General features: G+C 61.1%; 1 protein-coding gene across 1 annotated transcript; it reads right to left on the bottom strand.

Annotated features, from left to right (window-relative positions):
* Positions 1-5,935: 5,935 nt before the first annotated feature.
* pdf (peptide deformylase, mitochondrial) lies at positions 5,936-9,374 on the bottom strand. The gene is made up of 2 exons (XM_038806153.1): positions 8,815-9,374; positions 5,936-6,335 (listed from the first exon to the last, which is right to left on the bottom strand). The coding sequence occupies exons 1-2, from the start codon at positions 9,356-9,358 to the stop codon at positions 6,178-6,180; spliced, it is 702 nt and encodes a 233-aa protein (XP_038662081.1). The 5' UTR covers positions 9,359-9,374; the 3' UTR covers positions 5,936-6,177.
* Between the last annotated feature and the right edge of the window lie 4,319 nt (positions 9,375-13,693).

The raw sequence follows: 13,693 nt of genomic DNA, 5'->3' as shown, positions 1-13,693 counted from the left end.
CCCAACAACCCCCCCCCTTAACCTTACTTTTTTTAGGACACTACAGGCAATTTAGCATGGCCAATCCACCTAACCCGCACATCTTTGGACTGTGGGAGGAAACCGGAGCACCCGGAGGAAACCCACGCACACAGGGGGAGGACGTGCAGACTCCACACAGACAGTGACCCAGCCGGGAATCGAACCTGGGACCCTGGAGCTGTGAAGCATGTATGCTAACCACCATGCTACCCTGCTGCCCCATCTGGGAGTTCAGGTCCATTGTACTCTGAAGGTGGCAATGCAGGTCGATAGAGTGGTCAAGAAGGCATACGGGGGTGTGTTTTTCTTTTTTTTGTTGTTAATACGGAGGTTGAGGGTGGACCTGATTGAGGTCTACAAAATTATGAGGTATGGACAGGGTGGATAGCAACAAGCTCTTTCCAAGAGTGGGGGTGTCAATTACAAGGGGTCACAAATTCAAGGTGAGAGGGGGAAAGTTTAAGGGAGATATTTGTGGAAAGTTTTTTATGCAGAGGGTGGTGGGTGCCTGGAATGCTTTGCCAGCAGAGGTGGTAGAGGCGGGCACGATAGCATCATTTAAGATGCATCTGGACAGATATATGAAGGGGCGGGGAACAGAGGGAAGTAGATCCTTGGAAAATAGGCGACAGGTTTAGATAAAGGATCTGGATCGGCACAGTTTGGGAGGGCCGAAGGGCCTGTTGCTGTGCTGTGCTCCAGTTTCCTCCCACAGACCAAGAGATGTGCAGGCTAGGTGGATTGGCCATGATAAATTGCCCCTTCGTGTCCAAAAGGTTAGGTGGGGTTACTGGGATAGGGTAGAGGCATGGCTTAAGTAGGGTGCTCTTTCCAAGGCAGATGTGGACTTGATTGGCTGAATGGACTCCTGCACTGTAAATTCTATAGACCAGTGAGCCTAACGTAGGGAAGTTGCTGGAGTTCATTATCAAGGATTTCCTAGCATTTGGAAAGCAGTGGTGTAATTGGACAAAGTCAGCATGGATTTACGAGAGGGAAATCCTGCTTGACAAATCTACTAGAATTCTTTGAAGATGTAACTAGTAGAGTTGACCAGGGAGAACTGGTGGATGTGGTTTATTTAGACTTTCTGAAGGCTTTCCACAAGGTCTCACATAGTGGATTACTATATAAAGTTAAAGCACATGGGATTAGGGGTAGAAGCAAAAGAGAAAATGCTGTAAAATCTCAGCAGGTCTGGCAGCATCTGTATGGAGAGAAAAGAGCTAACGTTTTGAGTCCGATGACTCTACCAAGGGGAAAGAGTGTTAATGGCAGTTCCCAGAGAGAACAAAAGATGTGACAGGCCAAACAGCAGAGAAACTAACATCAGAGGATGAACTGTAGATGTGGGGGGAGGGGAAGGGGGAAGCAAAGAGGAGAAATGTGGATAAGATGGTGGTGGTGGTGGGGGGGGAGGAAGTTAAATTTGTATTGAGAAAGAAAGAAATGGTAAGACAGTTAAAATGAAATGAGATGAAAACAAATGGGTCGAGGTAGGGAAGAAATAATCATCTGAAGTTGTTTAGGATTATGGGTAGTGTCTTGAGATGAATAGAACGCTGGCAAGCAAACAGGAAGCAAAGAGTTGGAATAAATGGGTCTTTTTCCGATTGGTAGGCAGGGACTAGTGATGTACCGCAAGGAATCTGCTGGGACCCTCAACTGTTGACGATATATATCAATGATTTGAATGCGGGAATGACATGTATTATCTCCAAATTTTCAGAGGATACAAAGTTGGGTGAGAGGGTGAGCTGTGAGGAGGATGCAGAGATGCTTCAGCGGGATTTGGACAGGCTGAGTGAGTGAGATAATATGCATTGCAAATGCAGTATAACAATCATTTTCAAAGTCGGGATCGCGACTCACAGGTGGGACTCCATCGCGGGGTTCCCGATCGTGGGAATTAATGCACAACAGCCACACCAGCTGTCTTTCAGAATGCGGCGTGCTGCATATGTGTGCCCGCTCATCAGGGCGCATGCCTGGAGTCCAGCAAGAAACACCGCCTCCTCCTGACGTTAGTGCGCTGACCCAGGAGAACATCTTTTTCTAAATTCAATGCAGTCTTCCTATCTGAAGCGATGGCAGAGAACAGGTCACACACCCAGAACACTGACGCCATGTTGTCTGGGCGCAGTTGAGATTCCTCCATTTTGTCAGCAGCAAATAAGCAACAGAGAGGGCCAGAGACACAAACAGGCCAGGATCTCACAACTGAACCTGCTGGAGAGAGTGGCTCAGGAGAATCCACAACGGGACAAAGCAGCGGTGGTGTGAGTTCCAGGACCTCTGCTGAACAACCCATTTAGAAATATAACATTGAATGACAAAGCAAGTGAGATAATGAGGACCAAGCAGACTCACTCTATCACATTAAAGGTGAGTGAAAATGGTGGGTTTCGAAGGTCGGCCGGCGTGGGTGCAGTAGGTTGGCCGGTTGGTAAAAATGGGTCCACAGAAAAAAAGTTTGAAAAACACTGCAGTATAATGTGGATAAACGTGAGGTTATCCGCTCCAGTAGCAACAATAGGGAGGGATATTTGGCTGTAAATTGAGGGGTGGCCATTCAGCGAGACCTTGGTGTTCTTGTACTTGTCGCTGAAAGTAAGTGCGCAGGTACAGCCGGCAGTAAAGAAGGCAATGGTGCATTGGCCATTACTTTTTTTTGATAAACAATTTTATTAAGACATTTTGGCACAATAAACAACAACAATATAAAAGTGTGCAAAAAAAAACAATCGTTATAGTGCAAGAAACCCATCTCCCCTCCCACAGGACCAGCCTAACTACCCCGCTAACCTACGTTACCCTAACCCCCCCCCCCCCCAACGACGATTAAATTTCCACAAAGTCGATAAATGGTTGCCACCTCCTGGCGAACCCTGACAGTGACCCTCTCAAAGTGAACTTAATCTTCTCCAGACGGGAAAGCTCGCCATATCCGATAGCCAGGTTTCCGACTTTGGAGGCTTTGAGTCCCTCCATCCAGCAGAATTCGTCGCTGGGCTACCAGGGAATCAAAGGCCAAAACGTCAGCCTCTCCCCCCCCCCTGGACTCCCGAAACCTCCGAAACCCCAAAAATAGTCACCTCTGGACTCATCACCATCCCTGTTTTCAGTACCTGGGACATAGCGTCCGCAAACCCCTGCCAGTACCTCCTTGAGTTCTGGACATTCCCAAAACATGTGGACATGGTTAGCCGGCCCTCCAGAACATCTGGCGCACCTGTCCTCCATTCCGAAAAGTTTACTCACCCGGGCCACTGTCATGTGGGCCTGGTGGATGACCTTAAATTGAATCAGGCTGAGCCTGGCACATGTTGCGGTCGCGTTACCCTGCTCAACGCCTCCTCCCATAAGCCCTCTTCTATCTCACCTCCGAGCTCCTCTTCCCACATAAGTTTCAGCTCCTTGGTCTGTGACTCCTCCGCTCCCATAAGTTCTTTATATATATCCGAGACCCTCCCCTCCCCCACCCATCCACTGGACACTACCCTTCTCCATTGGCCCCAGATCCGCAAAGTCGCCACCACTATGGGGCTGGTGGAGTACCGTGCCGGCGGGAGCAGCAGGGGGGGCCGTAATGCTTGCTGCCAAACTGGTCCCCCTGCATGAAGCTGCCTCCAAATCGACCCCGCAATGTTGGCCTTCATAGCGAGAGGATTTGAGTATAGGAATAGAGATGTTTTACTGCAATTGAATAGGACATTGGTGAGGCCGCACCTGGAGTATTGTGGGAAGTTTTGGTGTCCTTATCTGAGGAAGGATGTTCTTGCTATGGAGAGAGTGCTGCCAAGGTTTGCCAGGCTGATACCTGGGGTAATGGGACTGTCATATGAGGAGAGACTAAGTCGGTTAGGATTATATTCATTGGAGTTTAGAACAGTGAGAGGGGATCTCAAAGAAACTTATAAAATTCTAATAGGATTAGACAGGGTAGATTCAGAAAGAATGTTCCTGATGGTGGGGGAGTTCAGAACTAGGGATCGTAGTTTGAGGATAAGGGGTAAATCTTATAGGACTGAGGGTAGGAGGGATTTCTTCACCCAGAGAGCGGTGAATCTGTGGCATTCGCTACCACAGAAAGTAGTTGAGGTCAAAACGTGTAATTTCAAGAAGCATTTAGATATTGCTCTTGGGGTTAAAGGGATCGAAGGATATGGGGAAGGCGAGATCAGGGTATTGAACTTGATGATCAGCCCTGACCATAATGAATGGCGGAGCGGCTTGAAGGGCCAAATGGCCTCCTCCTGCTTCTATTTTCTATGAATCTTCGGAATTCTGTACCCCAGAGGACTGTGGAAGTTCAGTCATTGACTATGTTTGAGGTAGAGATTGACAGATTTCTGATTAACAGTAACTTAAAAGGATTATGGTGATAGTGTCTGTAAAAGCCATTTAAACATCCAGTCAGCCGTGATCGTATTGAATGACGTTTAAGGGGCATCTTGACAAATACATGAATAGGATGGGAATACAGGGATACGGACTCTGGAAGTGTAGAAGATTTTAGTTTAGACGGGCAACATGGTCGGCGCAGACTTTGAAGGCCGAAGGGCCTGCTCCTGTGCTGTACTTTTCTTTGTTCTTTGAATGGTGGAACTGGCTGAATGGCATCCTGTGTCTATGAAATAAAGTTGCATGGCTGGAAAGTTGGTTAATGTTTAATGCTGAACTGGAGAGTTTATCCCAGGGGTCAGTGCTGGGTCCCCCTTTTTCTTATAAGTCAGGAGGCTATTCAGGAAGGGATAGGCTAGCGGACTAGGCAGACAGCTGCAATTCAATTATGAGGTAACAGATTTGGGAGAAAGAGTGGAACGAGATACAAAAATTAGAAAGAATAGAGGTCAACAGAAATGTTATGCATAGGATTGAGTTTGAAATATTTTATTCCAGGGAGTGGGTTAGGCTGAGAACTGAATAAAAAAGGCAGGTGAAGCTATTGGATACAGGGCAATGGAGGAATAAACAGAGATAATTCTCTCTCGCACTATCAAAGTGCTTGTAAAGCCACAATATAATTCTAACCTCAAATTCACATTCAGTCATGGCCATGGTAAGCCCCCAAAATTGTTGTATAAATGAATTGTTTAATGGCTGCGCTGGGGCCTTTACAGAGGGTAAGTGCTGGGTTTTGACGATCCCCACCTTTCCCTGAGAGTTAGTGGATGATGGATGCTCTGTCATATTGTGATGGGGTCACCATGACCAACTATAGCAACTTGTAGGACTTGTTGGCCTTTATTTAAAAGGGAATGGAGTATAAAAATAGGGACGTCCTGCTAAAACTATACAAAGCACTCCTCAGACCACACTGGAATACTGTGAACAGTTTTGGTCCCCCTATTTAAGGAAGAATGTATTGACATTGGAGGCAGAGAAGGTTCTCTAGGTTTTTAATTTTTTTTTCCAATTAAGGAGCAATTTAGCGTGGCTAATCCACCTACCCTGCACATATTTGGGTTGTGGGAGTGAGACCCACACAAACACTGGTAGGATGTGAAACTCCACATGGGCAGTGACCAGGGGCCAAGGGTCTGGGTTCGAACCCTGATCCTCGACGCGATGAGGCAGCAGAGTGGTGAATCTGTACAGTTCTTTACCACAGAGAGTGGTACAGGCTGTGTTGTTAAGTATGTTCGAGGCTGAGACAGACAGATTTTTATCAGTGAGGGAATCGAGGGGTACGGGATAAGGCAGTAAGATGGAGTTGAGGATTATTATATCAGATCAGTTATGATGTCTTTGAATGTTGGAGCAGTCTCGATGGGCTGAATGGCCAACAATTAGTGATCTTATAAGAGTTGGTCAAAGCTGGTCCGACCCAAAAAGCTTCCTGAAAAAAGTGCATTTCCAGCAAACTCCACACACGGACAAAGGAGGACATTAACGACTCACCAAAACCAAGTTGCTAATTCACTGTGGCTGCTCAGAGGCAGGTTTAATGTTTCTGGTTTACAATCAAAAATAAATGTTGCTAACTCCTGAGGCTGTGCTATTCCAGAGTCCAGACATGATCCCCAATGTCTGGGCCAATGTTCAGGTCACTGGGGTATTCTCAGTGCGGTTGTGGGATCTTGCAATGCCGCCATCCTGTAGGTCCCGAGAATGTGACCGGCGCCTCAGCAATGCAATGATCCAGTGCCCCCCTCAGTCATTTTCTTCCATCCACTGAAGATTCTCCAAGGTTCTGCTGTCCATTTTGTCCACATAAAGCTGCCCCTTTAAATGGTCCATTTCATGTTGAAGGATCCTCGCCGTCCAGTCGGAAGCTTGCCAGCAGACTGGCTGCCCCGTTTCATCCAGACCTGGGACAGAAGAGAGACCGGATTAGAGAGACTGGGGCCCCGCAAGGCTGCGTACTTAGCCCCCTACTATACTCCCTGTACACACGACTGTGGTAAAATGCGGCTCCTACACCATCTACAAGTTTGCTGATGACACGATTGTAGTGGGTCAGATCGCGGACAACGCTGAGTCAGAATGCAGGAGGGAGATAGAGAACCTAGTGGAGTGGTGTAACAACAATAATCTATCCCTCAATACCAGCAAAACTAAAGAGCTGGTCATTGACTTCAGGAAGCAAAGTACTGTACACACCCCTGTCAGCATCAATGGGGTCGAGGTGGAGATGGTCAGTAGTTTCAAATTCCGAGGGGTACACATCTCCAAAAATCTGTCCTGGTCCACCCACGTCGACGCTACCACCAAGAAAGCACAACAGCGCCTATACTTCCTCAGGAAACTAAGGAAATTTGGCATGTCCACATTAGCCCTTACCAACCTTTACAGATGCACCATAGAAAGCATCCTATCTGGCTGCATCACAGCCTGGTATGGCAACTGCTCGGCCCAGGACCGCAAGGAAACTTCAGAGAGTCATGAACACAGCCCAGTCCATCACACAACCTGCCTCCCATCCACTGACTCCATCTACACCTCCCGCTGCCTGGGGAAAGCAGGGCAGCATAATCAAGGATCCCTCCCACCCGGCTTACTCACTTTTCCAACTTCTTCCATCGGACAGGAGATACAGAAGTCTGAGAACACGCACGACTCAAAAATAGCTTCTTCCCCGCTGTTACCAGACTCCTAAACGGCCCTCTCATGGACTGACCTAATTAACAGTCCAGCTTCACCCGATGCTGGTGTTATATAGTTACACTGTATATGTTATGTTGCCCTATTATGTATTTTCTTTTATTATCCTTTTCTTCCCATGTACTTAATGATTTGTTGAGCTGCTCGCAGAAAAATACTTTTCACTGTTCCTCGGTACACGTGACAATAAACAAAATCCGAGATCCCTCCCCTGGGTCCTGCCCCCTCCGACAGGGTCCCTGCCCACCCCAGGCCCTACCTACCTGTCACCTCCATGCCGTGCCCTCGGGTCCCGCCCCCCCCTCTGGGCCCCACCTACCTGTCACCTCCATGCCCTGCTCCCGGGCCATGCCCCCTCCCCAGGCCCCACCTACCTGTCAGCAAGACCCGCCCCCTCACTGGGCCCCGCCTACCTGTCATCTCCACGCTCTGGTAGCGGCACAACCACTCCCCAGGACTCCCTCCCCAGGCCCCGCCTACCTGTCACCTCCCCAGGCGCCGCCCTCCCCAGGCCCCGCCTACCTGTCACTTCCCCAGGCCCTGCCTACCTGTCACCTCCCCAGGTTTCGCCTACCTGTCACCTCCCCAGGCCCTGCCCCCTCCCCAGGCCCCACCTACCTGTCACTTCCCCAGGCCCTGCCTACCTGTCACCTCCCCAGGCCCTGCCTACCTGTCACCTCCCCAGGCCCCGCCTACCTGTCACCTTACTGAGCCCCGCCTACATGTCACATCCCGGGCCCCGCCTACCTGTGACATCCACAGATCCCGCCTACTCCCCGTCCCCTCCCCAGGCCCCGCCTACCTGTCACTGCCCTGTGCCCCGCCCCCTCTCCAGGCCCCGCCTACCTGTCATCTCCCCAGGCCCCGCCTACCCGTCACCTCCCCAGGCCCCGCCTACCTGTCACCTCCCCAGGCACTGCCCCCTCTCCAGGCCCCGCCTACCTGTCACCTCACCAGGCCCCGCCTACCTGTCACCTCTCCATGCCCCATCCCCTCCCCAGACCCCGTCTACCTGTCACCTCCCCAGGCCCCGCCTACTGGTCACCTCCCCAGGCCCTGCCCACCCGTCACCTCCCCAGGCCCCGCCTACCCATCACCTCCCCAGGCCCCACCCACCCATCACCTCCCCAGGCCCCGCCCCCTCCCCAGGCCCCGCCCCCTCCCCAGGCCCCGCCTACCTGTCACCTCCCCAGGCCCCGCCCCCTCCCCAGGCCCCGCCTACCTGTCACCTCCCCAGGCCCTGCCCCCTCCCCAAGCCCCACCTACCTGTCACCTCCCCAGGCCCCGCCCCCTCCCCAGGCCCCGCCTACCTGTCACCTCCCCAGGCCCTGCCCCCTCCCCAAGCCCCACCTACCTGTCACCTCCCCAGGCCCTGCCTACCTGTCACCTCCCCAGGCCCTGCCTACCTGTCACCTCCCCAGGCCCTGCCCCCTCCCCAAGCCCCACCTACCTGTCACCTCCCCAGGCCCCGCCCCCTCCCCAGGCCCCGCCTACCCGTCACCTCCCCAGGCCCTACCCACCCATCACCTCCCCAGGCCCCGCCTACCTGTCACCTCCCCAGGCCCCACCCACCCATCACCTCCCCAGGCCCCGCCTACCTGTCACCTCCCCAGGCCCCGCCCCCTCCCCAGGCCCCGCCTACCTGTCACCTCCCCAGGCCCCGCCCCCTCCCCAGGCCCCGCCTACCTGTCACCTCCACGCTCCGGTACCGGGCCACACAGGCCGCCAGCCCCGGGAGGCTGTGACAGGCCTCGGGCCAGACGCTGGTGCGGGAGTCGAGGACACGGAGCCGCGGGTTGATGAGGATTCGGAGCGGGACGGTGACCATCCCGCGGGCCCGGCTGGCGGACGGAGCCTCGGCCTCGAGTATCCCGGGCGTCACCTCCAACACCATCACCTGGAGCGGGACCCCGAGCTGCGGCGCGCTCAGCCCCAGCGCTCCTTCCCGCCGCATAGTCCGCACCAGGGCCGCCACCAGCCGCTGGACCTCGGGGCCCCGAACCTCGGCCTCGGGCACAGCCGCCGCCTCCGCCCTCAGCACCGGGTGTCCGGCCAGGCAAGGCCGCGGGAAGGGCGGTGCCGCCGGGCCCCACAGCCACCGCCGCAGCGCCGCCCAGTAACTCCGCTGCTTCACCCGGGGCCCCGCCGCGCCGCTCAGACCCGAGGCCGGAACCCCAACCCCGCCCGGCGGCCGCGGGAGGCGGAGGAGCGAGTGGGAGCGAGACAACATGGCGGCGGGGGGGGGGCGGGGCTGGGAGAGGGGGGGCGGGGCTGGGAGAGGGGGGGGCGGGGCTGGGAGAGGGGGGGGCGGGGCTGGGAGAGGGGGGGCGGGGCTGGGAGAGGGGGGGCGGGGCTGGGAGAGGGGGGGCGGGGCTGGGAGAGGGGGGGGCGGGGCTAGGGGGGGGGGGGGGGTGGGAGGGGGGGGGGGGCGGGGCTGGGAGAGGGGGGGGCGGGGCTGGGAGAGGGGGGGGGGCGGGGCTGGGAGAGGGGGGGGCGGGGCTGGGAGAGGGGGGAGGGGCGGGGCTGGGAGAGGGAGGGGGGGGCGGGAGAGGGAGGGGGGGGCGGGGCTGGGAGGGGGGGGCGGGGCTGGGAGAGGGAGGGGGGGGCGGGGCTGGGAGAGGGAGGGGGGGGCGGGGCTGGGAGAGGGAGGGGGGGGCGGGGAGGGGGGGGGGGGGGGGGGGTATGAGGGAGGAGGGGGGGCGGGGCTGAGGGAGGGGGGGGCGGGGCTGAGGGAGGGGGGGCGGGGCTGGAGAGGGGGAGAGGGGGGGGGGCTGGGAGAGGGGGGGGGCGGGGCTGGGAGAGGGGGGGGGGCGGGAGCGGGGGGGCGGGCTGGGAGAGGGGGGGGGCGGGGCTGGGAGGGGGGGGGGCGGGGGTGGGAGAGGGGGGGGCGGGGCTGGGAGAGGGGGGGGCGGGGCTGGGAGAGGGGGGGGCGGGGCTGGGAGAGGGGGGGGCGGGGCTGGGAGAGGGGGGGGGGCGGGGCTGGGAGAGGGGGGGGGGGGGGGGCTGGGAGAGGGGGGGGCGGGGCTGGGAGAGGGGGGGGCGGGGCTGGGAGAGGGGGGGGCGGGCTGGGAGAGGGGGGGGCGGGGCTGGGAGAGGGGGGGGGCGGGGCTGGGAGAGGGGGAGGGCGGGGCTGGGAGCGGGGGGGGAGGGGCTGGGAGAGGGGGGGCGGGGCTGGGAGAGGGGGGGCGGGGCTGGGAGAGGGGGGCGGGGCTGGGAGAGGGGGGGCGGGGCTGGGAGGGGGGGGGTGGGAGGGGGGGGGCGGGGCTGGGAGGGGGGGCGGGGCTGGGAGAGGGGGGGCGGGGCTGGGAGAGGGGGGGGGCTGGGGCTGGGAGGGGGGGGGCGGGGCTTGGGAGAGGGGGGGGGCGGGGCTGGGAGAGGGGGGGGCGGGGCTGGGACGAGGGGGGGGCGGGGCTGGGAGAGGGGGGGGGGGGCGGCGGGAGAGGGGGGGGGCGGGGCCTGGGAGAGGGGGGGGGCGGGGCTGGGAGAGGGGGGGGATGGGAGAGGGGGGGGGCTGGGGAGAGGGGGGGGGCTGGGAGAGGGGGGGGGGCGGGCTGGGAGAGGGGGGGGGGCGGGGCTGGGAGAGGGGGGGGTGCGGGGCTGGGAGAGGGGGGGGGCGGGGCTGGGAGGGGGGGGGGGGGCTGGAGAGGGGGGGGGCGGGGCTGGGCGCGGGGGGTGGGACGGGCGGGAGAGGGGGGGGCGGGGCTGGGAGAGGGGGGGGGGCGGGGGGGAGAGGGGGGGCGGGGCTGGGAGGGGGGGAGAGGGGGGGGGCGGGGCTGGGAGGGGGGGGCGGGGCTGGGAGTGGGGGCGGGGCGGGGCTGGGAGAGGGGGGGGCGGGGCTGGAGGGGGGGGCGGGGCTGGGAGAGGGGGGGGCGGGGCTGGGAGAGGGGGGGGCGGGGCTGGGAGAGGGGGGGGCGGGGCTGGGAGAGGGGGCGGGGCTGGGAGAGGGGGGCGGGGCTGGGAGAGGGGGGCGGGGCTGGGAGGGGGGGGGGGCTGGGAGAGGGGGGGGGGCTGGGAGAGGGGGGGGGCGGGGCTGGGAGAGGGGGGGCAGGGCTGGGAGAGGGGGGGGGCGGGGCTGGGAGGGGGGGGCAGGGCTGGGAGAGGGGGGGCGGGGCTGGGAGAGGTGGGGGCGGGGGCTGGGAGAGGGGGGGGCGGGGCTGGGAGAGGGGGGGGGTGGGGCTGGGAGAGGGGGGGGGGGGCGGGGCTGGGAGAGGGGGGGGGCTGGGAGGGGGGGGCGGGGCTGGGAGAGGGGGGGCGGGGCTGGGATGGGGGGCGGGGCTGGGAGGGGGGGCGGGGCTGGGGAGAGGGGGGGGCGGGGCTGGGAGAGGGGGGGGCGGGGCTGGGAGAGGGGGGGCGGGGCCTGGGAGGGGGGGGCGGGGCTGGAAGGGGGGGCGGGGCTGGGAGAGGGGGCGGGGCGGGGGGGGGGCGGGGCGGGGAGAGGGGGGGGCGGGGCTGGGAGAGGGGGGGCGGGGCTGGGAGGGGGGGCGGGGCTGGGAGGGGGGGGCGGGGCGGGGCTGGGAGAGGGGGGGGGGCGGGACTGGGAGAGGGGGGGCGGGGCTGGGAGAGGGGGGGCGGGGCTGGGAGAGGGGGGGCGGGGCTGGGAGAGGGAGGGGCGGGGCTGGGAGACAACATGGCGGTGGGGGGGCGGGGCTGGGAGAGGGGGGGGCGGGACTGGGAGAGGGGGGGGGGGGCTGAGAGAGGGGGGGGGCTGGGAGAGGGGGGGCCGGGGCTGGGAGTGGGCGGGGCTGGGAGAGGGGGGGGGGGGCGGGGCTGGGAGTGGGCGGGGCTGGGAGAGGGGGGGGCGGGGCTGGGAGAGGGGGCGGGGGGGACTGGGAGAGGGGGGGGGGTCTGGGAGAGGGGGGGGCGGGGCTGGGAGAGGGGGTGGGGGCTGGGAGAGGGGGGGGGCTGGGAGAGAGGGGGCGGGGCGGGGCTGGGAGGGGGGGGGCGGGGCAGGGGTGGGGAGGTGGGGGTGGGGCTGGGAGAGGACGGGGCTATGAGAGGGAGGGGCTGGGAGAGGGCGGGTGCGGTGCTGGGAGAGGGGGGGGGCGGGCTGGGAGAGGGAGGTGCTGGGAGAGGGGGGGGGCGGGGCTGGGAGAGGGGGGGGGCGGGGCTGGGAGAGGGGGGGGCGGGGTGGGAGGGGGCGGGGTTGGGAGACAACATGGCGGTGGGGGGGGCGGGGCTGGGAGAGGGAGGGACTGGGGGGGGCGGGGCCGGGAGAGGGGGGTGGGGGGGCGGGGCTGGGAGAGGGGGGCTGGGAGAGGGGGGGGCGGGGCTGGGAGAGGGGGGAGGGGCTGGGGGCGGGGCTGGGAGAGGGGTGGGGCGGCAGGGGAGGGACTGCGGGAGAGAGACAACATGGCGGCGGGGTGGTGGGGCTGCGGGAGAGAGACAACATGGCGGCGGGGGGAGGGACTGCCGAGAGAGAGACATCATGGCGGCGGGGGGGCGGGGCTGGGAGAGGGAGGGCGGGGATGCGGGAGAGAGACAACATGGCGGCGGGGCAGGGCTGGGGAGGGAGGACGGGGGCTGGGGGAGGAATGGGGCGGGGCTGGGGGGAGGGGCAAGGAGTGAGGGGCCCATAGAGGGGGAGGGATTGGGAAAGGTGATGGTACCTGGACTGAGGGGTGGTGTGGGATTGAGAGGCGGAGTTTGGAGGGAGGGTGGGGCGGGGCCTGGAGAGTGGCGGACTTTGAGGCAGGGGCGGCGCCAGGAGTGAGGGATGGGGGAGGGGCTGGGGCGGGGTAGGGAGAGGGCGGGGCTGGGAGGGGGTGGGGCGGGGCTGGCAGAGGGGGGTGGGGCTGGGAGAGTGGGGCGGGGCTGGGGGGGTGGGGCTGGGAGGGGGAGGGCGGGGTTGGGAGAGGGTGGGGCGGGGTTGGGAGAGGGCGGGGCTGGGGGGGGCTGGGAGAGGGTGGGGGCGGGGCTGGGAGAGGGGGGTGGGGCTGGGAGAGGGGGGTGGGGCTGGGAGAGTGGGGCGGGGCTGGGGGGGAGGGGCTGGGAGAGGAGACGGGACCTAGAGGGAGGGGATGGAGATGAAAACTTAACCAGTTTTCAGTTTATTGCAGAGGTGTTGCTTGCTCACAGACTATGATGGAAGTTAGAGAAATCACCCAAGTGCCTCTGATGTTGTCATCACATACTCGTGGCACACTAAACAGAATGGCAATGGTTACAATACGTAACAATGGCAAAGACACTTTATCTTATTCTTTGTTTTCTTGTTCAAACGATGTTCAGCACGTTTGATTTAGCTCTGCCTCTTGCTGCTGTATCGTCTAGAATGTCTCCAAATAATGGATCCATGGCAATCTTAGCACATTAGTCCACTTAACTATGGTGGTTAGCACTGCTGCATCACAGCTCCCGCGTTCAATTCCGACCTCATATGACTGTGTGGAGTCTGCATGTTCTCCCCGTGTCTGCGTGGGTTTCCGCCAGGTGCTCCAGTTTACTCACAGTCCAAAGATGTGCAGGTTAGGTGGATGGGCCATGATCAATTGCCCCTTAGTGTCCAAAGGTTAGGTGGGGTTACTGGGTTAAGGGGATAGGGTGGGGCCCTGACCCTCGGTAGGGT

This window comes from Scyliorhinus canicula, chromosome 9 (genome assembly GCF_902713615.1).
Source record: "Scyliorhinus canicula chromosome 9, sScyCan1.1, whole genome shotgun sequence".
NCBI lineage: Eukaryota > Metazoa > Chordata > Chondrichthyes > Carcharhiniformes > Scyliorhinidae > Scyliorhinus > Scyliorhinus canicula.
This window is presented reverse-complemented; position numbering and strand designations above follow the sequence as displayed.